At 43.1% G+C, this 25,897-nt stretch overlaps 1 protein-coding gene across 1 annotated transcript in view; it reads left to right on the top strand.

Annotated features, from left to right (window-relative positions):
* PPM1H (protein phosphatase, Mg2+/Mn2+ dependent 1H) overlaps positions 1 to 25,000 on the top strand; it is a 252,010-nt gene extending 227,010 nt beyond the window's left edge. Inside the window, exons 9-10 of the mRNA XM_090273548.1 lie at positions 10,219 to 10,370; positions 24,617 to 25,000. Coding sequence (XP_090129674.1) covers positions 10,219 to 10,370; positions 24,617 to 24,764 — 300 coding nt within the window. The 3' untranslated portion in view covers positions 24,765 to 25,000. The remainder of the gene's footprint in view (positions 1 to 10,218; positions 10,371 to 24,616) is intronic.
* Positions 25,001 to 25,897: the final 897 nt, after the last annotated feature.

Raw genomic sequence — 25,897 nt, 5'->3', positions numbered from 1 at the left:
CAGTCCCCTCCTCCCACCCTTGCTGGACAGAACCACCAGAAGCCCAGTTTTCTCTCAGCTTCATTTTTCCTCTCCTTAGTGTTCAAGATTCCTGGCAGCTGTGTTTTGTAACTCCAGTTCACTCATTTAGCTCATTCTTGGTTTTCTTTGCCAAGATACAGTACTATTTTTCCTTCTATCTGAAACAGCCTTCTCAAATAAAAGGAAGAGCTCACACTCCAGTATCTGAAGTCCAACCCCAGCACCAGTATTACCCTGGCCTCGTGCGTTACTTCCGCCTGCCCTTCCCCTCCCTTCAGGTGGGGTTAAAAATGCCTGTGTTCACAGGTGCTGGGAAGAGCAAATGGCACATCTATGGAACTGTCTGACACAAGGCCTGCTGTGAGGTCAGTAAATTCAAATCTTCCCCACTGTGCGGTCAGTAAATTCAAATCTTCCCCACTGGTTTCTGGAAGGCTTCACATTTAGGCATTCCCAGGATTGACTTCCATATGAAGAGGGAATAATTCTTTTGCTAGGGACTCCCCTGTTGTCTGCAATGAAAATAGGAACAATATTTAAGAGCTCACATCAATGTCTTAACATTTACAGTCTTCTGATTCTTCATATTTTTTCATGCCCCAAGCCAAAATCCCACTTGGGGAAAGAGCATGTTTTATTCTATCGTGTACTTTCTAGGTCTGGCCAATCTGTAAGAAATAGTACTGGTGCATTATGACATGGACAAGGACTGTACTATATTAAGTAAAACAATATGACTGTATATTCAAAGAATGTGATCATAAGTAGATTAAAAAAGGTTATGTGTATGTATATGCATATACATGTTTATGTAGATCTTGAAGTTTTTGAAAATGGTAACAGTAATTATCTTTTGGTAGAAAAGGAAAAACTTGTTTTAAAAGATTCCCTAGTCCCCTCAAAAGTAGCTTACGAGGCTGTGTGATGTAGTGGTTAGGAACTCAGACTGGTAATCAGTCTTGGCTTGAAGCTCTGTCTCTTCACTTACTAGCTGGGTGACCGTGGGAAAGATAGTTTACCTGAATCTCAGGTACCTCTTCAATAAAAAGAGGACAATGGGGTTGTTATACTCAAGAACCTAAGGAGCAAATGACATATATAACGTACTCAGCACAGAACGTGCCATAATAAGTATTAGCTCCTAGTTTCTCTTCACATTCCATCAAAACCACACAATTTCCCTAGCTCTTCACATAGGGTCAAAGGTCCAGTAGTGTTTGTTGACTAGAACACCGGAGAACATGTCCTCAAGGACTTAGAAGTTTTGGCCCGTTGGGAGATGAGACTAGCCAAAGAATAATTAGCCATAAAGCCTGTGATTCCTGCTTCCTAAGAGACTAGGGGAATTCAGAGAAGGAAGAGACAACTGTACAATCTGAAAAGGACAAGATAAGGATCACAAGAAAAAGAAGGAAGCAGCAGTGAGCCTGGTGTGAAGTAAAATTTGCCTTATAGGGTCCTAGAACTTGGAAGATTAGCTTGAAGGGCTATTGGCTAGAATAAAGCTAATTATTGTGAAGAGCCTCAAACTGGACCCAGAGCAGTAGTTAAGGTCCTTAGCAAGGAGGGCAGCATGACGAAGGTGAAGGTGGCAGCGGGAGTCAGCCTGTAGCAGCAGGTAGATGGGGAGTGGGTGGGGGAGATGCAGACAGGGAGGCCGTTGCAGAACTGGGGCAGCCAGGGGCTGAGCAAAGGCGGGCACTGTGAGAGAGCTAAGAGGAGGCCTGAGAGACAGTTAAAAAAAAAAAAAAGGACTGATGGCTGATGGCAGATTTTATTTAAAGGAGAGGCGGAATAGAGTTAAAAAAAAGAAAACATATTAAACTTTGCTTGTTAGCCTATGAGAAAGGAAGAGTGTTGTTGCTTGTTATAGTCTGAAGAGGAAAAATAATTCCATGCCTTTTTCTGTCTGAGTTTTCTGAACCAGTGGGGGGAAAAAAGACTTGGGAGTCAGGTGAAAATAACGTTATAGCGAGTATAAAGTTAGATGGGGAACCATGGATTTAAAACCAAAACAGACTCCTCATTCTCCTCCTCCAGCCCCCAAATTAAACTCACCTGGAGGACCGCTGCGGGCGCTCACCCCCCCTCCACCCCCCACACGAGGGAGGTCTTCTTGGTTTCCCACCTACAGGAAGACAGGAGCAGAGCTAGCAAGGGCTGCTTAGGGACAAATAGGGACCAAGGAGAAACCGCCCAAGGGCTCAGTGTCCAGTGTCCTCTATTACTGATCCTTAGGAGAGGGAGCTGGGAAGTGGGATCGCACACTACAATGCCTCGGTGCCTTTGCTGCCTGCAAAACAGACCACCCCAGAACTTAGAGGCTTGGCACAACAATTGATCATCATCTTTCAGAGTCCTGCGGGTTGGCTGAGCTCAGCTAGGTGGACTGTCTCGCGTGGTCACAGTGGGTGTTCGCTGGGGCTGGAGTCATCTGAAGAGTAGATGGGCTGACTTACACGGCTGGCAGTTGATGTTGGTTATCTGCTGCGAGTTCGGCCGAGGCAGCTACATATGGCCTTTCCCTCGGTTCTGCTTCTCATGGCAGGACAGCGGGATTCTGAGAGAAAACAGCCAAAGGCCACGTGATTTAGAGTCCCAGGCAGAAGCTACAAGGCATTGTAAGACCAGCTCAGAAGTCTCAGAACAACATCTCTGCCACATTCCCGAGGTTAAGGAATCCGTGGAGGCTGGCCCATATTTGAGGAGAGGGGAACTGGGACCCACCTGTGGAAGGGAGGCACGGCGGGCTTGTGTACCGAGGGAAGGAATCAATGGCAGTCCTCTGGGGACTCGACCACCAGCTTCCTGTGGAAGCACCTTTCCTGCTGTGAGGTCTTGAGGATTAAAGGAATGATCATCTATGTATGATTCAAGTGCAAACTAATAAAGTTGATGAGTTAGCTGTTTAGTTAATTAAGAAAGGAAACATAGCTTGAAATGTAGAGGCAGATTTACAGAAAAATTAATTAGATGTATATATCAGGGCCCTTAATTCATACCAGTCATTAGTGAGTTCTGGTTGTTGCTGGGAAAGGTAGAATAGAGAGAAGAAGCAAGGCTACAATCACGTATTATAACATTTTTGTAAACATTTTTCAATAGAGAGGGACCTCAGTTCCCAAGAGTCCTGTGATTTGATGAGATTTCTTTTCTCACTTTTACTGAACACTCAATGTCAGTACCTAAGTTTGTGTTCATAATTATTTCTGTATTCTTTTTCTTAAAGAGCTCCCCAAACTGCATAAACTTCAGGCCCCACACACCATGGGTCCCGCTGTGCAAAGGGAAAATGCTGAGCTCTGTCTGAGGGTATGTTGATGGTCTAGAGCACTTGTATTTGGCAGTCTCCTTTTCCAGCTTTATTGAGGTATAGTTGGCATATGACATTATGTACGTTTAAGGTGCACAACATGTTGATTTGATACACTCACAGCGAGCATTAGCTAGGCCTCCATCACCCTGCATAATCACCCTTTGTATCGTGTGGTGAGAACATGTCAGATCTCACCTAGCAATTTTCAAGTATATAATACAGTATTGTTAACTATAATCACCATGCTATTCTTTAGATCCCCAGAACTTAGTCATTTTTTAACTGGAAGTTTGTTCCCTTTAACCAATCTCTCTCCATTCCCCACCCACCCGAGCCCCTAGTAACTACCAACTGCTTTCTGTTTCTATAGTTCAGACTTACTGATATTTTTCTTACTCTCTCCAGTCCCACCATCTCATGTGTCTGCATCATCTCATGTGTCTGTCATCTCGGTTGGGGTGATGCACCCTAGGGTCTGCATGATCCTCTCCCACCACCATCACCAGCACTTTGGAAATGTCTGGGGGCAGGGAATCCCATATTAAGAGTGTGTAGACGCTGCTTTATTCAATTCTGGCGCCACCTGACCTTCCATAGGAGAGACTTCATGACTTAGCCTGTCTATATAACTAGCTCTCGAGCCTCTGTTAAAATCACTTGTATGTATCTGTGTGTCATTTACATGGGCTGTTCCCATTGGGCAGGGACTAGAGACCTGCCAACCAGCTGTCTGAATAACACCCGAATTTGAAATTTACTTTGACACACACCAAAAAAAAAAAAAAAACTAGCTTGGTGACTCATAAAACTCATGGCCACACAAAGGGAGCCAAACTGTATGTTGTGTCAAACATTTCCTCTCACTGGAAATTATTTCCCTCTGGTCGCCTTCTAAAAAAGAATTTCATTTGAATTTTACAGTTAAACATGCAGTATCTTTTTTGCATTAATGCATCTTAGAATAGTTTGAGGATTTTGTTTAAAATGCATACCCCTGGAATCCATTTCCTGGAAAATCAAAATCATTTGGTCTAGGGTGGGCCTGAGGAATTTTCACATTTTTTGACAATTTTGAAACAGGTGCTTTAAAGACCACTCTCTTGATAACACTGCCATTAGCCATTCTTCAGTGTGATGCAGGATCCCCAGTTTTACAATCCTAAAATGGGTTTGTGATGTATCCGTGCTCCAGTCCTGGAAGCACAATTCATTCTTAGTGTATGTGGCTCACTGCCAGGTTGGCAGAGTCTACGCACCTCCTTCTCCACTGGAACACAGGTCTGCTGAGACTCGGGCTGTTTGCTGCCAGAGGAACTGCTATCAGTGGGGTTCACTTTGCCACCCAACAGGTGACCCAGAGCATGCCAGGGATGATTGCGCCTCCTCTTCCAAGGCAAGCTACGTAGTAACTTGCTCTCTGAGTTCTCCGAATACCTGCCATTGTGACGAGTCCTGGGAAGTAGTGGCACACTGTGGTTCCTTGCATCCTGACTGCCAGAAGTAGCTACTAGAAGAATTAAGAGTAGCAGTCGTTTCATTATTTATATGTCCGGTGACCATATCATGTATCCTCAACCAGGGCGTTTTTGAGAGTCAAATGGGACACTATTAATAATTATGCTGGGAAAACAACACAAACCAAAGCTCTCTCAGGCGAACAGGGACGCATGGTCTCTGTGTAAGCCTTGCTTGCGTCCTGAATGAATTTGCCACAGCTCAGTCCAGCTACGGGGCACCTGTGTACTTTCACTGATAGGCTGGGATTTCTTCTGACCCTTATCTCTGTAAATGGGCATTTTAGTAGACACAGACTTACTCCTCAAGTGATTAATGAGCTAGATTCAAGCCCATTTGTTCACTGATTATTCAGTGAGCATTTGATTCAATGGTGAACAAGCCATTGGAAGCCCAGAGAAAGGGATGGATCGTGGGAGTACCCCACCATGTAAGTTGCAAATTCCTCCCGGTTAGCTCTTGGCCTCTCTGAGTTGTAAGTCCCAGGCTCACGTGGAGAAAAGGGAAGCACATGCTACAGCAGCCGGCCAGGCATTGTGTGCCCTTCAGGCGGCTACTCCTCACACTACCTGATATTTTGCTGCTTTAGAAACTTCCTGAGCTATTCAATGGTACCTACCCTCCAAAGTCAAATGTTTATTTTGTCTGTAGACTCCAGAAGAAAAACCCTCAAGAATATCTGTGGTATATTTAAAGTATAAAATTATACTCACAGCGAAAACAACCAGCTCCTTTTGGGTAGTATGAGCAGCCAACATATTTGTAATACTTCCATGTCCCTTGATTCATTTACAGTCAGAGGCTTTGAGGTCATGTGGTCAGTCACATGAAGGTCTAGTCCATCCTATGATGAAAGAGGAAAAGAATGTTAGAGCCGTAAGCATCCCCAGTAACCCTAACCTTTCATGGCACACAAGGAGACACTGAAAATTGGAGAAGTCCTGCCCCGTACCTCACCACTTCACAGCAGAAATCTAGCACTTCAGCCAAACCAAGCCACAGAAAGCCGCCAAAGCACATCAGCCCTCTCCCACACATCCAGCATGTGGCCCCTGCAGTTCTAACATGTAAGGCATGTAATGTCCAACTCCTATTCCCTGACACTCTCCATCTGATGAATCATTACTTCACTCAGCATTCCCAGCAGGGAACTGAAATGTGAATGAACAAAGCACTTATGCCTAACTACTACGGGGCAGAGGTGGGTCTCAAACCCCTCTTTTGCCACCAAATTCAGGGTGGGCTTCATGGCATCATATAATGGAGACAGAATCACAATAGACTATTAGGATGCAGTCTTGGTGCCAGAATGCCAATATTGAAATACTCTACTTGGTTTATAGGACCACAAGGAGATAGGCTAGAGTTTTATTTTCTTCCGGTACAAGTGCCATATTCAGAGTTCTAAAGGTTGAGCTTTTTGGGTTGGCCACATGGGGTACAAGGGACAAGACTTTGTACTCCCTTTATTTTCTATTACCTGATGGCAGTGTTTACCTTGGGAACAACTTGACTTTCCTGCCAAGAACACTGTTGAGAGTCCCTATCACTGGTATTTTAAATGAGACTTTTAGAACTGAACCCCAGGTTCCTTGAGCCCACCCTTACTCTTCTCCTACCATCCACTGGGTTACTTCCAGATGTATCACCCTGAGATCAGTGCCATAAAAAGCAACGTGTACGAAGTGCATTAGAATTTGTAATGACCTTCTACATTATCTCATTCGCTCTTTATAACAGCTTTGTGAGAGGTAGACACAGGTGTTAACAATATTTAGCTTTCTTGATTTTTTTTTTTCAATTTTTTAACAATGATTTTAGAGATGAGAAAATTGACAGCTTGTCTCAAGTCCTAGAGCTAGTGAGAAGCAGGGACCTGAAGTGAGGGCTTCTAGTAACAAAGGCAGGACTCTTTCTTGCTCCCCCAGATAGCTGGGCCTCAGCTGCGGGAGCTCATCACCCTACATTGAGGGTGTAAAGGAGAAAGGTTTGGAGAATCCGCTGAGCTGATAAAGATGTGAAATCTGTGAGGGCATCCCAGGGAAGCAGCCGAGATTTGGCAAATGAAAGAACTGATGGATTCTTTTTAAAAGTAGTTTTAAGAAGCTAGCATCAGCTTATAGTAGCGTGAGCTCTCCTTAACAGGCCACCGAAATTTCATCCGTAATAGAGCAAAGATGCGAACATGCATTAACCAAACGCTGAAACAGCAGCCTGCGGCTAAACACTTAAGTGGAGGTGTACTAAAGAGTTGCTTGTCACAGGCTCCTGTGTAAAATAGGTGGCCGGTGATGACATCAAGGACATCTCTAAGTGTTCTGGAGTCGAGGGCCCTGCAAGAGCAGTCAACCCAAACACGTGGCTCACTGGGGCACATTAGTCAAGGCTCTTGTGTTCCCCTGCCCCACGATCACTGCTGCTCCCTCCCTAACACTGTTGTTTGTGAGCAGCTCGACTGAGGACAGGAGCGGAAAAGGAAACAGTCTGCTGCTACTTCTGTTAAATGTCAGTGTATTACATTTTCGAGGACTGCTGGAGTTAGCAAGCTAAGTCCGTTGGGTCACTATGAGCTTAGTGGTCTTCTCAGTGGATCTCCTACACCGAATTTTTCCGTCCTCCCTTTGTCCTGTTTATTCTTCGTCTCAGCAAACATGTCCTGAAGATCTATTATGATCTATACTGTGAAAAATGCTGCTAGGCCCACAGAAAAAAACGCAAATGGTTATCACTGGCCTCCAGGGGTTGAATTTGGGGTGGGGGTTGATAACTGACTCACAGGATATTCGTAGTAAGCAGGACAAGGGTGAATGTCCAACAAGGAAAACGCTTCCCTTGGTTATCGTTTGAATGGTTACCAAGTGCAGAGCTCTGGCTCTGTTGTAGAGACAGAAACAAAGAGGACAACTCGGAACTTGCCCCTAGGTGCTTATTGCAGAGGGGGATATGTGCTTGGGGAGGGGCACATGGTGAGTTTTCAAGGTGTGGTTCCCCCACTGCCTGCATTGGAATTACCTGGGCCGTAGTTAAATAGGCTGATGCCTGGGCTCAGAGCTACACAGAGATTTTAAAAGTGGACCTTTGGAATCTTAATTTAATTAGCACCAAGTGATTCTTAAGCACATTAAAACTGGAGAAAACTGACCTTGTGGATGAGACAGACAAGGGAACCGAGGCTGGTATAAATAGGTGACTACTGTGTAAGCAGGGGTGAAAGGATTGTGACCGCAGAGACCCAGGGCAAAGAAGGATGCTGCTCATGGGTCTTCCTCGGGGTTGCTTTGGCAGCAGAGGGGCCAGACACAGTCTTAATCCAGAGAAGGGAACTGTGGGAAACCAGCTCAATGGTTCAGATCTCTGTTCACATAGAGCCTTCCTAAAGAGACCCACCCAAATCACATCTTCTAAATGGCTGTTGTCAGGCTCCTTGTCCTGCCTGGTTCTTCAGAGCTCCTGTCATCTGACATTGGAATTCATCTATCATCTACTGATGAGAGACTTTGTCCCCCTTGTTCACAGCTGTATGTCCAGTGCCTAGAAAAGTAGTCGGCACGTAGTAAATGCTCAGTAAACATATAATGAAGGCTCCAGAAGGGTAGATGGATCCCACACAGGCCTTATCTCTCAGCTGCTCAAATTAAATTGCTCTGAGAAGCTATAGGAATCTCAAGGGGTCCTGTGGCCATTCTCTCCTTTTCTTGGCAGATGATAGCATTGAGAAAGGAGCCCCAGAGGCCCTGTGCATTTTCCCCAGCTCCCCTCAGATGAGCTTGGTGTAATATACCTCCTTACTGCAGAGACTCTCTTCCTGATATCTGAATCCTGGGGAGCCACAAAGCCCATTAGTTTGATGTGAGGCTTCCCGGAACATTAAGAAGCTATTTAAGGAATTGAACCGGGAACTCTGAGGAGATGAGTGTGGTCTGACTGAGGGGGGCCAACTACAGCCTCAGAGAGGGGAGGTCAGGACTCCAGAGCCCACTGGAATCCTTTGAAGCCCTTGCCGCTGGGGAGGACAAGCATGCAGTGGGATGTCTTGCGTGGAAGTCCAGCTTTTCTGAAAGCCTTTTCACAAAATGTTCTGCATCACAGGTTCATGTATAAGGCTGAGTTGTAAGTGGAAAGTTGGCAAAGTCCTTTGGAAATTGGCTAAAGGGCAGGAAACAAAGGGGAGCAGTAAAAAAATCTAAAAGGATGTTAATTAGGGAGTGCCTCAGGGAATACGGTTGAGACCAGCTTTTTATTATTTACATAAAAATTACTTGGAGAGTGGTTTTGAAAGGGATTTTCATGTTGGCTAATGAAACTGCATTAGCTGGCTATGTGTGAAAATGTGAACAGTGGAATTAAGGGAGGATTCAGTTTTTTGACGGAATTGAAAAGGAGTGTTTTCTAACATATTTCTACTTCTCAGCCCATACCCATTCTGTTCACCAGATTTCCAGTTGAGTAGGGGGCAGGGGAGTTCCAGCTTGAACAGCTCAAATCTCCGCATTTGGGGGCCAGCAGAAAGTACTTGAAGAGATTTTGGCATCCTGCACAGAGGGCAGGTCCTGAGATTAAATGGCTGCTATATTCAGACCTAGAAACCTCTCTTTTAGAAGGAGCTGGAAGGCAGATAGAATCTGCTCTTTAGTTACAAGCATAAGATTGGGCCATCTAATACCCATATCTACCCACTTTCGTTTACTTAACATTGTCTATCCTATGGAGCTCAGAGTGTCACAGAAATTCATTGTAGAAATAGCCCATTAGGAAGCTAGCCATCTCTCTTAAGCAAAGTTACTGTGTACACAGTGAGCCAGGACTTGAAGTTGAGCGCCCGGGAGTGACATTTGCTACCTTCTCTATAGCCTACCCCAGGGGTAGGCTATGTGGGCATCTTGGAGGCCACTGAGCATTAAAGGAAGTGTGCCCCTCAGTCATAGAGCAATACATACAGAGCAACTACTAAGGAGCCTCTCCCACAGACGGAGTTTAGAAGAGAAATCTGCTATTCATCTTTATACTTAGAGGCCCTGGCCCAGAGCAGGCCCTTAACTAATGTTTGTGGAATGGATATGCAAAGGAAGGACGGATGCAAGCCTCTGGCTGCTCTTCTGGCCAGCATAGCATCTACTGTAAGTCAGTATTCAAGCTGTATCTCAGGCATTACATTTCATCATGGCCAAACTATTAAGGCCAACTGTACTGCAAGTCTCTAAAGGAGGCCACCCTGGCCACAAAGCTTGCTGCACAATCAAGTACCTCACAGTGCATACCTGCAAACCACGGGACTGGACAGGAAAAGGGAGGGGAAATCCAAAGTCAGTTTGTTAGGGGGAATAATGTGCTCACTTCTTAAATGGGAATATTCCTGTTTGTTTCAGGTGAGAGTCTACGACCTCTCCAGATATGAGCATGGAGCAGATGATGTGCTGATACTGGCGACTGATGGACTATGGGATGTTTTATCTAATGAAGAAGTGGCAGAAGCAATCACTCAGTTTCTTCCTAACTGTGATCCAGACGACCCTCACAGGTTTGTGCATTTATAGGGTTACTTCTTGACAGTGTTTCATCATATGACTGAAATTAATAATAATCATGTATTTTCAACATTCATGATTTATATAGAGCTCATAGGGAGGGTTACTTACTATTAGCGGTACATTGACAGCCAAATAAAAATCTTCCTTAAGTTGAACATAGGTACAAGTCATAAAGCATCTGATTTATAAGATATTTTAATATCTTAGTTCATATCCTCCAAAAGGGGAATAATTTGTGACCCTCCTGGTGAGACTGATAGCAGATGCTCCCAGTGTCTATTTTTATCTACTGGGGAATTGTTTCTTCGGAGAAACACTGAGAAAGGAGAACATTAAAGTAGATACTCTTTTATAGCATAATGGCAGTGTAACGGTCCTAAACACCACAGGCAACTCTCAGATTTAAACAGAAATCTCCTCTGGGGAAAACCGCTTTTCACTTAGAACACAAGGACACAAGCCACCATGAGTAAAAGCCAACAGAAACAACGGACAGCAGAGTTGGACCTGTTAATTCTTCATTATTGGGTTTATCAGTCAAAAACATAAATAAATATTTTAACATGTTTCAGAAATGTTTTTTAAAATATTGAAAATATGAACAAGGATAAAAGACTATAAAATATCTGCAGAGATTTAAAAAATAAGGAAATGGAACATCTGGAGATGAAAAATATAAAAATAGGAACTAAAAAAATATCTCTGGATTAAAGAGGTTTGAGACCATTGAAGAGCACACTGGTGAACTGGAAAAGAGATCTGAATCATTCAGAATATGGCTCACAGAGACAAAGAGAAGGAAAAACGTGAAATTAGGTTAAGAGACTAGGAAGATAACCTAAGAACATTTGGAAGATATTAATTCTCCCCAAATTGATCTATAGAGTCAGTACAGTTATAACCAAAATTCCAATGGAGTTTTAATAGAAGGAACTTCATAAGAAGATTCTAGATGTACATGGAAGAACAAAGTGCCAAGATATTTGTGACATTTCTGTATGGGTCTTACCCATTTAGATAATAGACAAAATCAGAACAATTAAGACAGTGTGGAAAAAATATAAAATTTTGTCCTTCTCTCACACCGTACACTAAAATCAAGTCCAGGCAAATTAAGACCTAAATGCGAAAAGTAAAACAAAGAGAACTTTTAGAAACTAGCATATACTCTAGGAGACTATCTTTATGATCTCAGAGTAAGGAACGATAACCATAAACTATAATGAATTCTCATAGGTGAAAAAAGAAATTTTTAAAAACAATAGAAAAATGAGCAAGAACCAGTTGTCGCATGGAAGAAAATTAATTGCCAATAAATATCTGAAAAAAAAATTCAACTTAAATTGAGCAGTACAAATTAAAAATATGTCGGAAGGACTGCAGATGGTTTTGTGAATCTGTAGAAAGGTTCTGAAGACATATGGCATACCTGGTAAGGTTGAGCATACGCATACCCTATCCTGCTTCTACGTTTGTAGCCAGGAGTAGCGGATCTGACAGTGGGGTCTTTGGGCAATGTGGTGTCACCATCATCTGAGAACTTGCTCAAAATGCGAATTCTCAGACCCCACCCCAAATTTACTAAATAAAACTCCAGTGGTAGGACCCAGGAGTTTGTGTTTTACCAAGCCACCCAGGTGATTCTGATGCTGCTAAAATTTGAGTCACCTAAAAAGATATCCACAGAATTATTTTTATTACAAAAGTGGAGCATTGTACATGGTCAATCATAGGATGGATAAACAAGGAATAGAATACAGCTCAAAAAAGGGAGTGAACCAAATGTGTGCACGTTAAGAGGGAAGAATGTCAGAAACAGTGTTGAGTTTAATAAGCAAGTCAGAAGAGTACACATTTTATGATTCTATGTACATGAAGTAGAAAACTAACAGTGTGTCATTTAGAGATAAAGGTATTAAAACTATAACAAAAAGCAAGAGAATTAACCCAAAGTTCAGGATAATGGTTGCCTGGGGAGGAGAGGTGGCAGAGGGGGATAGGTGCTTGAGGAGGGGCACACAGTGAGTTTCTAAGATACTGGTAATGTTCTGTTCCTTGAGCAATTTTTAAACTGTACATATGTTATATACATTCATTTGTATGCAAATGGAAAGGCAGTATAGTCCAGTGGTTAACAGCATGGAATCTGTAGTCAGACTGCATGAGCTGAAATTCTGGTTCTGTTCCTTTTATGCTTGTGACCTTAGGGAAGTTTCTTATTCCTTCAGTGCCTGAGAATCAGCATCTGTAAAATGGGGGTTCCAGTAGTACCAACCTCACACATGTATAACAAGTGAAGTGCCTGCTATATTAGTAAGCACCGGTGGGTGTTTGTTATTATGTGTTGCTATTTTTGTATGTTTTGTCTATTTTACAACAATAATAAAAAAAGTTGCTTCAGGAAAAAAGTGAAGCTAGACTTTCTCTCTTTGGTATAATAATTTTGCTCAGGTGCAAAGGAATTATTGTACTGCAATTAAAGGTTCTTTTATTTAAATTTGAATGTATTTTTCTCCTGTTGAGTTTTTAGTTTTACTCTGTGTTTTATATCCTGCTTGTTAGCAATATTCTTATGTTGATTTTCTCTACTGTGATTATTTTTATAAAGCTTTGCAAAGCTAGCTGACAGGTATGAGTGAAAAGGCACTCAACACTTTTTTTTTTTAATCTCTCCAAGCTGGCCTGGTCTTGCTCACCAGCCTGTCTCTCTCCTTGGCAACAAATCTGCCCTCCAGGGAGTGGTGACCTATGGGCAGTGTTGTCACTGGGCAGGTGCATGCTAGGCCAGAGCAGGCTTCTGGGTTCGTCAGAACAGTTCCTATTGCAGCAGGGCTTACAGTGATCTCCATGGAACAGACAGGACAGACACAAAAAAGGTCTTCAGTTTGCTTTTCAGGGACGATTGCAAACCAAAGCCTGAGAAAGAATCTTGTATGTCAGACAAATGAAAGAGTTGAAAGGAAAAGCTACAAAATGAGCTCTGTTTTATTGGTAACACATAGACTATCAGGCTGAAGGACAGAAAAATTCTGGTTGATTTTTGAGATCTTAAGACAGTCAGAATTTGGGGTGAAGCTGTTCTTTGCTAAAAAACTCACATTCAGATTCATTCACTTGGGAGATATTAAGGACCTATTTTATGACCAAGGCCTGCTAGACCCTGGGGAAGAATCCGAAGAAAACACACCTGGTCCCTGCCCTCTTGGTGGTTAAAGTCCAGAGGGGGTTGCAGAAGCATAAAGAAGTTAGAATATGAGTGAATAAATAACAGATAAGCCAGGAAATGTAGGGGTGAGGTGGAATTGGGGAAGGAGAACATGGTGGATTCAAAGAACCCAACAGTCAGTATGGCTGACTTAGTGCACAGCAGTGTCAACAGCTGGGGTGTGAGCAGTAAGCAGGCCAGATCATGTTGGACCTTATGAACTCACAAGATTAATGGATATGAAAATTAGTTTTAGGAAAGGAAGTTGGTGATAATGATATAGAATTTATGCAATTCATTTACCCTGACCCCTGTCAGCAAACATTCTCTACAATCTGATGGCAAAATCATGAGATGTGAATTATTTCTCTACCCATATGTGCTCCTTAGTAATTTAAACCATGTTGGAAAATCAGAGAAACTTGTTTTAAAAGCACAACTTAGGAATTATATAAAATGATGTCCTCTTTCATATGTGACATATTTGCACGTATCTGTGCATAATTTGAAAGGACACCATACTCATGCCATGGCTCAGTGTGCCTACTTGGGAGGCCCAGGGACGGAGAGCTCAGTCCCGAAGCCGTGGTGGCAGGAGCTTGCGTGATGGTGCCCTCTTCACAGGGAGCTGTTCTCATCTTGTCATGCAAAATAGAAATGTGAGTGGAAGTCAGTCATCCTAATAAATCTGAGCCTAAATCATAATCTCTGAGGAAGAAAGACCCACTCTAATTCCAGAGGCTTTATGAGCCCTTCCTCAGCCAGAAGGGTTTGCTTCTCCCCACAGGTAGCCCAGGACTACACGTTTGTCTGTGTAGTCACGGGAGCTGGGTGAGTGGGGAGTTCCTGGCTCCAAGCCTGGGGAGGTCAGCCTACTGTTTGATGGAAAATGATGAAGGAGAGGTGTTCTCCCCAGGATGGACAGCCTGAAAGAGGAAAGACAGCAAAGCAAGTGAGAAGAACAACAGTTTCTTCATTTGAGATTTTGAATGGGCCTGTTTGACTCTGAGTTTTGCCAGGTACACCCATTTTTGTGCAGAAATTTAGTAGGACAGAAAGGGGCAGGGCCTTAGCCCTGTGACAGTCAGGACTTTTGGTGTTTGCTGTTTGATTATTTGGCTTTGTTTTTTTATTATGTGTAAGGGTTTTTTTTCTTTGCTTTTTATTTTTAATTTTCCTCTTAGTGACAGCCATTCTCGACAAACTGCCAGCATAGTCTTCCTCTCATGACACCATTTCCCATAAGAAATTTAAAATAGCATCTCACTCTCCAGAATGAGTGGTGAGCAAAGAGATGATTAGCATAAAGATATGTTTGTGAAGTTCTGACTCTCACACCATCGTCCTCAGGCAGAGGTGGGTAAAAATTAGCTGCGTGATCTTCTTGACCCCGGTGTATTAAGTCCTTCTGCTATTTTGAACTGTCTTAATAAAGGAACTAGAAAATTAAAAGGAGGCTTTGTGGACAAGCCAGAATGTGAGTACGGTGGGTTTTTTCTTTCTTTCTTTCCTTTTTATTGGAGTTTGCCCTGAAGTGTGGCAGAGCTGGCAGTTCTGTGAACGTGGGGTCATGAAATGAACTGTTGTTAGGAAATACACCAAGCTAACATTCTAAAGTGGGGTTGCTGAAGTCACAGAGCTTGGGCTGTAGTTCTCTGTAATTCCAGTGCCTAAAGATCCGCACAATTTGCAGAGGGTGCTCAGGGAAAGATCTGGAAAAGGTTTTGAGGCAATAGATCCCCTCTGTTAGGCTAGAGGTTTGGGGGTGAGTTTCCTGAAAAGAATATTCAAAATGAAGGCAAGTATGTAAACACTCAAAGAAGATGTTTGATATTTTGTCAGACATTATTAATATACTAAAAGGAAAGGACATGGGCAAAGCCAAGAGGAACAAGGACCAAAGAACAGTTTACCAGACATGAAAATGTGGCATGAATTTGTAATGGACCAAAAAATGGAGAATCTGCTGCCTGATGCCACAAAAGCCAAACTTGTGAGGCAGATGCTGGTGCAAAAGGAAAGTTTTTATTTCAGGTACCACACAACCTGGGAGAATGGTGGACTCCATCTCAAAGGCCATTTCCTCTTTCTGCCATGGGAAGAGCCCAGCCGTCCCCAGCAAGGCCAAGACAAAAGCCAGTCTCTAGAGTTCCTGCTCCGTTTCTAAGTACGGTCCTTTGGAGCCCATAGACAGCCTCTGAGCTGCCCATGCAGGTAGCTTAGCTTGCTCCCAGCTGCTGTCCATTTTAGGCTCCTTCCTGGAGCCTGCGTTTGGCGTCCGCATGGCATGGGCCATGCAGCTGCCAGGGCTACATGGTCGCGTGCGCCTGGGCGAGAGAGCACGCATACGCACCAGTGAATGCATTGCCAGGTGGGCAAAAGAGAGAGGGACTCCCTTCTGGAGGCCATGGGCCATGTGGCTGCTTGGCCGTGGAGAGAACAAGTGAGTACACCATGCAAGTGCAGGTCATGAGCGAGAGAGAGAAAAAGCTGCTTTGTTCCCCTGGGATTACATTGGGTTGGGCTTGGGATGGACAAGGTGCTTTCTCAGAATGACAGGTCAACTTTCCCCACTTTCTTGTGCTTCAAGTGGGTCCACTTCCCAACCAGTCTCTTCTTTTCCTAGGCTAGACTGACAGGTCTCTTTGATCTAGCACCTTCCCCTGTGCCATTTTGACTTTTATGGCGCATGTGCCCGCCTTCCCCTGGTCCCATTCCCAATCTGGTAATAGAAGGGAAGGGAAAGGCTTTTTTCTCTACAGAATTATCTTGCTAGCTTTTCACATGGTCAGAGAAGCTCCCCTTGCTGCCACCTTGGCTGAGGGGGAGACTCCTCAGCACCCCGACTGACTGTTTTACCATAAGATTCACATTCCAAATGCTCAGGCAAACTTTGCAAGCCTTTCCTACCCATTCCTTCATTTCCCAAAACTTGTTTGTGTGAATTTCATTTCTATAACTTGGACCTAATGGCCCTTGGTCCCCCTGCTATGACACTCAAGGGGCTTATTATGGAGTATTAAATCTGTAAGTACCAATATACTATAGACTCTGGAGAGTACTTCCCTAATGAGAGAAGCTTTCTTCATGGTCACGTTTTGAATGCTGTTCTTCACATCCATAATATCCAAGGCTCAGAAAACTGTGCCTTGATACGAAAGAGAGTAATCAGTGGAAAATAAATAGTAAAACACCCACCAAACACTGACAGCAGGATACTAATGTGGATATCAAATACTAGTTTGTATTACTTGATAATATGAAATTTATTTTGGCAAAAGACAAAAGTTCTTTTAATGAAACCTTCTCATGAGTTAGCTGAACTGATTTCTACTAGCACCATATGGTTTTCAGAAACTGTGCCTCAAATGCAAAAAGGAAGCCACCCCCACCCGCTGTCCCGATCAATTACAGTTCTTCCAAGCAACATCGTTTGTTTGATCTGGAGTTTGAAGACTAGATATAACCTGCATTTTTGTTTCTTTTTCAATGTTTAGCATATTCAGATCTGTGGGAACCTAGAAGTCACCCTGGGATCCTGCTCAGGGCAGCCCCTGAATAGCACTCAGCCAGGCCCACCCATCCTTCCCCAGTGCTGTGTATGTCGCCTTGGAGCACAGCTATGTGGCCACTTAGTTGGAACATCAGGGCATTTTAAAGGGCTTGCCAGGGAGGATTGAGAGGGAAGTGGTCTGTTATGAACACTCATGTTGAAATGTTGCTGTTCGGGATTCTAACTATAATAAACATGCTCAAGCTAAGAAACCAGGGAGCTGGTGCCAAGGGCACAGAGGTGGACAGTGCCTAGCAGGCCTTTTTACTCTCTCCTGTGGGGGTGGGGACCTCACCCGAGTCTGATCTCGTACCTGCTGGCACATAAGCCTCTGAGGGACACAGTGACAGGGGTGCAGACAGCAGCTTTATTATTCCAGTGTCTCGGTATATTTCACCTGAGTGGAGTCCCCGCACCTTGGGCAGGGGATAGAGGCTGACATGAGTGGCTTCAGAGCAGGGCAAGGGACATGTGTGACTCAGCTCCCAGCAGTGATCCTAAGACATGCTTTCTCCAGGATGAGTTAGTTGCCAGGGACAGAGCACAACAAAGAGTCCTCTCCAAGTCACCTCCCACCCCCACCCACCTCATCACCATAGATCCCTGTCAATGCGCCAAAGCTTGGGAGAGCTTTTCTACCTCTTAAAACTAAGAGGCCTGCTCAGAATGCAAAGAGGATTCCTCTTATTCCCATCACACTCTATTACTTCAGGGCCTGTCAGCAGATGGAGGCTGCCTTTTATATGCAAATATTTGGAACCCATTAATCCCCTAGTTCCTGCCACCTACCCTCCCTCTTGGAAGACCCTGTCTGTACCATCCAAACGGCAAACAGAAGTTCCCACCCAACTAGAACTATTGAAGACTTGAAGGCAATTTCAGCCTGAGGCCTGAAATGGGCTTTTTTGTGACAATCCAGTGCTGATTCAGGTGTGGGGTGGTGGGAAACAAGATTCTGGATGACTTAAGGCAAAACTGCTCGGTGGAGAAAGCCATTTTATGTCTAATGAGGAGAATGAGAGCTGACCTTTCTTGACCCCTGACCAAGAGCCAGGCACTGTGCTGAATGCTTTATGGGAGGATCTCGTTCATTCCTGGCAGGAGCCTTTGAGGTCTGCAGCATCATTTTTCCAGAGCCACCCATGTGGATGGTGGTAAAGGCAGGATTGGACCCTAGGCAACCCACGCCCACCCCCAAGCCCTTTGTGTGTCCACGGAGGAGGTGAAAGAATTGAGAACTGCCACAGAAACGGCAGGGACAGCAGAGACAATTGACTCTTAATTAGTAGCAGTGGTTGTGAAAGGAGCTTCTGGCCTTCCCATAGTTCTTCAGCCCCTCTTCCTTTTCTGTTTTCCTTCCCTTCCCTGCTGGCCTTTCTCTGCCCCCGACCCCTCCGAGCTCACGGAGGCTTGAGCCAAGCCCCGAGACGTGTGCCAAGTCAGATCCCTCCCCAGCAGCCATTTCTTTCAGCAGAGCTTTGCTGATCAATATTGAAAGCTTCAGCCAGAGAAGAAAAATGTTCTCAAAACACAAAATTTGTTTCCCAGGGAGACTCTTCATTAGGAGAGAGGGAGTACTTCAGACCACTCCAGCATTTCTCTAATGCGGTCTGGCCTGACCAGCATTCTGAATAGGGCATTCAGCGATGGCCCTGCGCTGCTCCACATCCAGCTTCCAGAGTCGTAGGCTCCTGAGCCCGCCCCTGAGCCCGGCCCTTGTATCATGGAACCCACTTCCCTTTCACTGCCTTCAGCTGTACTGTCTTCTCCTTTGCTGCTCTCCTGTATGATTTGACTCAGATTTTCTCCCGCTGCTCCCTGGGCCCCTCACCCTGTTTAGCCTCAGTACCAAACCAGTAGGGCCCTCCGATTGTGCTGCCACATTAACCAATTTCTTTCACTGTCACCAAACGGGGCAGCCCTCGTCAGATAGAAATTTGAAAACAAAGTGGGCGAGAGGAGATGTAGTTCTTTTCTTCCAGAGGAGGTTGTTTCTTCTTGTACCAGTCTTGATATAAAGCAAACTTGCTAATGGTTTCATGCCTGGAGCAACTTGGCTCTGGAATTTAAATGAATGCTAGTGAGCTCTAACCAGTCTGGCTGAAGACTGGGGCCAGGGCCAAAAACCTCCCAATGGTTGGGTTCCTAGGGTGGAGTTCAGTTGATCAGTTTATGAGGAATACTCCCTGCAAAGTGGCCTCATTTTTCCTGAAAGCTGTTTCTGACTTTGATACTGGGTCTCCTGTAGTGAGAAGTAAATGTCAGGAAACTGGGCCTAAGTTCAGTTTCAGTGGTAAGTTTTTGATTGTAGCATCTAATCTGTCCCTTCAGTTGTCCACAGACTGCTCATTAGAGAAGCCTGGCAAAGGGAAGTCTTGTGGAGGAGTCTGAGCTCCAGGCAACAGTGTTGGAAGAAGAGGACCTAGGGATTCTCCCTAAGCTTCCCACTCACGTTGAAATCGGCTTTCTCCGAAGTACGGGGTACTCTGAAAGGAGTGGGAAATGTCTTGGTAGGCCTAACACACAGTAAAATGTGAAGCGAAACCTCACGCCACTCCTGTGGTATGGAGAGCCTATGCCAAGAAATTAACAAAACATCTTCTAGGGCTGGAAAAGCCCATAGTGTCTCCAAGAAAAGGCAAATTTTAAAATCTTTGTAGGTAACCCAGGGCACACAGTATTTACTGTGTTTAACCCCATTGAAGAGAAGCTTATATCTTACCTTCAAACCCACTATGAAAAAGAATAATTAGATATAAAGGAACCCTCCCTCCAGCACTCCCCCAAAACCTAATAAAATAGGTTGAGAGAAACTTCAAACATGTGCATTAGAATCAGAAGGTAAGAGATGGATTTGGAAAAGAACAAAGCAGAAATTCACAACAATGAAAAATGTGTCATTGAAATAAAAAAACTCACTGAATGGATTGAATAGTAAACTGCTAAAGCAGGAATAGGTGAACTGAAAGATATCACAGATGAATAAAAAAGAAAACAGGAAGCTGAAATCTAGAAGGTAAAAGGAGATCTAATAGGAATTTATGGAAAAAATATGAAAAATGGAGGGGAGGAAATATTTTTTAAATTCACAGCTGAGGATTTTCCAGGATCAAATATCTTCTCAGTTTGAAGAAGTAAAACTAATTCCCAACCATGAAAAAGAAAAATAAAACCTTAATGGAACTTTGTACCATCAACAATAAAACAAAAACAATTTAAAAAGCTAACAGTGAGAAAAGACACTTATGAAGACATTATACAAAACAGACCTATCCTCAATAAAAGAAGTCAGAAGTAAATGGAATATTGCCTCCAAACTGCCGAGGGAAAATAAATAATGGGCAATCTCATGTTCTATACCCAATAAAGCTATCATCTAAGATTAAAAGCAAAAATAAAGAATTTTGTGGTCCAAAGAGTAGATGAATGAATTTATCTCTCACAGGCCCTTGTTAAAAGAATTACTAAAAATGTACTCCAGCAGAAGAAAATCAAGTCCAGAATGAAGGCATGAACGTCAAAAAGCAAAGAAGTTAGTATGTTGGATTATTTATATGTTATAAATGATGATAATGGCTAATAGTCTTAAAAACAAGGTGAAATTAAAATAGTAAGTACTGACATGGAAGATGAAAGAAGGCATTCTAAAATTCTTTATTTTCAGAAGGAGGACATAAATATTGATTAACTCATATATTAAAGATTTAAGCATAATAGAAATAGTAAACACTTCTAAACCAGTAGAGGAAAGAAAAAGGTATTAAAGAAAGCTATCAACCCAAGAGAAAGCAGGAATGAAGAAAAAGAAAACATAATAAATAGAAAGTACAAAATAAATGTGTGTCTACCCGTGTGTATGAATTATGGCAAAATAGATTTAACTCACATCTCAATCATTATAAGATGAATTTTATTTTAATTAGCCATGTACCCACTAATGAAATACACTTAAAATAATACAAAGTTTAAAAGTCCTACTCTGCCTTATGGATTTTATCATTGGAAAATAGGGCAAGAGGCAGCATTGACGATGACGATGGTTTCTTGCCTAAGAGACTGGGGATACCATTGTCTAAGGATGATAGATGGGGAAGACCCACCTTGGAAGTGAAAATAAGTTAACATTTATTGACTTCTTACTAAGTCTTAATTGCCGTCTACAAAGGAAATTAGGAAGAACTTGAGCCATGTGTCATGGAAACCCAGACCCGGGAAGAGAAATTGAAGTGTGTGGTGGCATGGGAGCTCCAAAAAGAAGGAGGACTCAAGAAGAAAAAACAGGAGACTTCAAGGATAAAGTAAAATAGATAGTCAGCAGTCTCTGTGCTGGAGAAAGGGTGAGCCGAATGAGTATTGTGACGAAGCCTTTAGATAAAGCTTTAAGGGAACAAACTAATTGGTTGTTGGGCCTACTGGTAAGAGATCAAGGAAGAAAATGGGAAGTTAAGAAATCAAGGAAGCAAAATGGATTTCTCTCTCTCAAGAAGTTGAACAGTGAAGGCAAGACAGAATGGATGGTGAAGAGAGATGCAGGCTCAAGAGAAGTTATCTTGGAATCGGCAATCACCATTTTTAAGAATAAAACCTTAATTATCTGGAGCCCTCAGGGAAATGAGTTTCCTGGGTAACCATCTTTTCTAGGTGACCTAATGCTGTCTTTTAAAATATCAAAGCTAATTTTGACCATTTTTACAAAAGCCCAAGTCACCAGCAATAGCAATATCAGGGTGGTCTATTGCCTTTAACTATGAATGATACTCTTTCATGACTTAAATAAAACCAGTTAGACCTTATTTAATCTTGATCTCTCAGTCATTGCCCCTTGACTGCAGGACCTGTTGAGGCCTGTAGGACTCTGCCTCTATACTAGCCACAGGAGCTATCTTGAGTCCTTTTGTTTTTGAAATATTTGAGGATCTCTCTTTTATTATCAGCAATTTTTCCCATAATTTGCCATAATTTTTTGTCTAGTCTGCTCATAAACTGGATTAAGGTGTATTCAGCCCTGAGAGATGAATCTACTCAATATGTTGACTCAGCCAAGTTTCTGAACTTGAAAGACTTAAGTTCCAGACCTTGGCCACTCACCAGGATAATAAACATCACCCTGATATTTGTGGTAGCCTTTCCCTATGTGGTTATATCTCCGATATGCAATTTAATATAAAACCAAGAGTAACCTGGGGTGAGCATATGAGAAACTCTTGAATATTAATGAGCTGCAATAAGTAAATTAAGGGACTTGTATTTGTCTCTTAGCCAAAGACCTTGTTGGAGGCCTTTTGTTTATTTCCTGGTCATCACTATATAAGAACCCTCAGAGAAGGCGAACTAGCTGTATTTTCCTCAGATGTAACAGAGATTTCTGCCTCTAAGCTGATTTTTCCCTCAATACTGGTAGAAAAAGGAGTCTCTCCTTCCCATGTAACACCTATCCTCCAGAAGAGAAAGCATTTCTTGTGCATTAACTGAAACAGCCTCTGCTTTGCCACCTTCTGTCTGCTACCTGGGCTGTACAAGTAGACTTGAGGTTCTAGATTAACAATCTTGAGATCATTCACTGCAGACCTTGGTCTTAAACAGTGCAACAATAGGGCTACATGTAGGTCTCTTTTCACATGAGAACTGGTAAATTCATAAAGAGTTTTAAAAGAAGAAATGGAGAGTTTCTGGTGTTGTAAATTCTGTAAGTCGCCATTCTGAAAGCGAGGCAAAGACATTCCAAGTAGGGAAAGACCATTAGTAATATCAGGATGGTCTCTTATTAAAGGGCCAGAGGCTGACTTCCAAAAGGCCTTCCTTATAGGGTGGCATTTATTGTCTTAGTGATTAACTAGAGTCTGGCTTTTAGCTTTTCAGATTCAGAAACTAGTTTAATCAACATAGAAGGAGCAGATTCATTATCAGAGCTGGGTTCACCTTAACCAAGCTTACATGACTAATCTGCAAAACAAAATGCCAGCTGACATCTATACGGAAAAATGTAACTGACTGATATTCTTAAAGTATATATGATTAGCTCATTCTTTCCCTGTAGGCAGGCCTGCACAAGGAGGCAGGTCATAAACAGGTTATTTGACAAACATGACATCAGAATAAAGGTGAATCATGTTTAATGGCGTGGGCTAAGAGAGTGATCCAGGGAAACTAAATTTCTTTGAAGTCTGCCAGCTAAGACTTTACCCTGATCAGTATTTCAGTAGACACCTGCCAATGTTTTGTCTCACTTTTTCTTATGCTTCAAGGCTAACCTAGTCCCACACCCACCCAAATCACCTCCCACATTTGTCTTTCTCTAGATGTTAACACTTTCTATCAGCTTATATCATAGTTATTCTTCTGCTTAAGTTTAAAATTTAAATCTCAAATGGACAATCTTATTTTCAGATTTTGGGGGCCTCCCTCACTGTACTCACATTGGTCAAGAGGAGAGTGTAGCATAGATAAGGGTGGGTGGAACAGCTCACCCAGACTAAGATTTATCTGTCATTTACCAATAAAACCTTTGCATTTTTACTATATTCCTGTGCTGCATGTATGTCATTAATATTTCTCTTTAAATCATCTCACTTTTTAAAAACAATGCTTTTTATTTAATCTTTATTGTATCTTTTTCCATTACCATTTAGTCCCTTTATATCCACCCCCACCCCCATCATCACCACACTGCTGTCCATGTCCGTGAGTCCTTTCTCCTTCTTGCTCAGTCCCTCCACCCCCTAACCAACCCCCACGACTAGCTGTCATCTGCTCTCCATCTATGAGTCTGTCTCTGTTTTGCTTATTAGTTCAATTTGTTCATTAGATTTTATTTATTTATTTAAATCCTCAACTGAGGATATATTTATTGATTTGAAAGAGAGAAGAAGAAGAGAGAGAGAGAGAGACATCAATCAGTTGCCTCAGGATCAAATCTACAACCGAGGCATGTGCCCTGACTGAGGATTGAACCCACAACTTTTTGGTATATGGGATGGCACTCCGAGCAATTGACCCACCTGGCCAGGGCAAAAACAAATGTATTTTAAAAGGAGATTTATAATAAATTGAAAATGTCTATCCTTTTTCCTAAAAATAAGTATACTGAAAATAAAAACTCTTATTTTTCCCATGTACTTTTTTAGCTAGGCACTATTTACCATGGAAAACCCTGAGCCTAAGCAGAGCCATGTTAACAATACACTAACACCAAACTGAGACCCTCTCCTTGACATCATCAAAAGCCTCAAGAGGACTGAGTAATGGAATAATTTAAGAGGTTATTTAATGTACCTTATATCTTGTCCCTCTCCATCTAAACAATAATTTACAGTAGGCATCCCACATGTGGGGGAAAAACGACCTAGGCTTTTTGAGACTTTAAGGGTACCTGAAAATTGTTTAAATGGCTGTAGTGATGCCTCCTCTCTAGCCTCGCCCAGCCCCAGACTTCTCCTGGTGCTGTGCTAATGGTCTCATTCCTGCTTCTCCCTGCACAGGTACACGCTGGCAGCTCAGGACCTGGTGATGCGTGCCCGTGGTGTGCTGAAGGACAGAGGATGGCGAATATCTAATGACCGGCTGGGCTCAGGAGACGACATTTCTGTATATGTCATTCCTTTAATACATGGAAACAAACTGTCATGAAAATGACTCAGGGGATTGGAAGATCTGAAGGAAGAAAGCTGGATGCCTCTTCGCAGGGCAGGGCTGGGAAGTGCCCCAGAAGAGTTCTAGGTGATGCCACCTCTTCCCAGCCCAGACAGGGAGTTTGTTCCTGAAAGGCCTCCAGCTGTGCTTCAAGAGGATCCTTAGGTTTCAGTTTCCTCTTTAGTAACAGGTTTGGATACTCAGCAAAAGCAAAACATAAAGGCTGCTACTGAGTGTTTTCTTTTGGTTCCTTTAATAGGCCTCCGCTGTGGCCACTGCCTGTTTGTGCACACACATCATATTTATTTATCTGGAGTGCTGGGGCAGCTGCTTTCAGGTGTAACTGGCAGAAGACTCCTCGGCCTGTCAAGCTGCCAATTTCTCTACGGGTTTAAAGTGCTGCATTGGAAAGTTGGGGATCATGCCTCAGAAAGTGTGAGCGCCCACCTTCTAGTAAGCCTGAGATTTATTTCAGGGAATGCTATGTGTGTCTCTGTCTTTCTCTCGTTATTCTTTCATGGTAATGATGGGATGAGGCAGGGATTTTTGTTTTTTAAGTCCTTGAATCTTAATTGTTTCCATAGAACAGGCCTGGGACTTTCCAGCTCCTTGCTGAGGAATTTGTGTGTCAAAGTCCAACCCAGACTGTCGCCATATCCGGTAGCCCACACCACCCAGGCAGCCATCTGGAGCAGTGCCCTGGCTAGCAGAGTACTGTCGTGTTGTGTAATAATGTTCCTGAGTTGAATTTTCTCACTAAATCAGTGTTTTCATGAAATTTGGGGTATTTCTTTGGACCAACAATTCTTCCATTGTCTTCAAGGGTACCCCTTGTGTGTGGCTTGAGGTTTCTGTTTGTTTCTGAATCTGGGTTTTCATTTCAGGGACGATTGCTTCCAACTCCCAACCCATCCCCCCACTGTGCCATGAGGACACATGTGAAGCAGTGTGTAACAGAGCTGCGTAGGAAGTCCCTGGTGACAGTCAGTTCACCATACCTCATTTCAGGGCCATGCCTCCATTTTTGAATCCAGGTTCCATGGGCTGCGACTGTCCCCACGCCCACTCCAAACAACATGCAAGTATCAGATTCTGTCCAAGAACAGGAGGTCTACTCTCCCCCTCACTCA

The sequence above is a fragment of the Furipterus horrens genome, unplaced genomic scaffold (assembly GCF_987537825.1).
Source record: "Furipterus horrens unplaced genomic scaffold, mFurHor1.1.pri manual_scaffold_4, whole genome shotgun sequence".
In the NCBI taxonomy this organism is placed as follows: domain Eukaryota; kingdom Metazoa; phylum Chordata; class Mammalia; order Chiroptera; family Furipteridae; genus Furipterus; species Furipterus horrens.
Note: the sequence above shows the minus strand (reverse complement) of the source record. Positions and strands in the feature narration are given on the sequence as shown.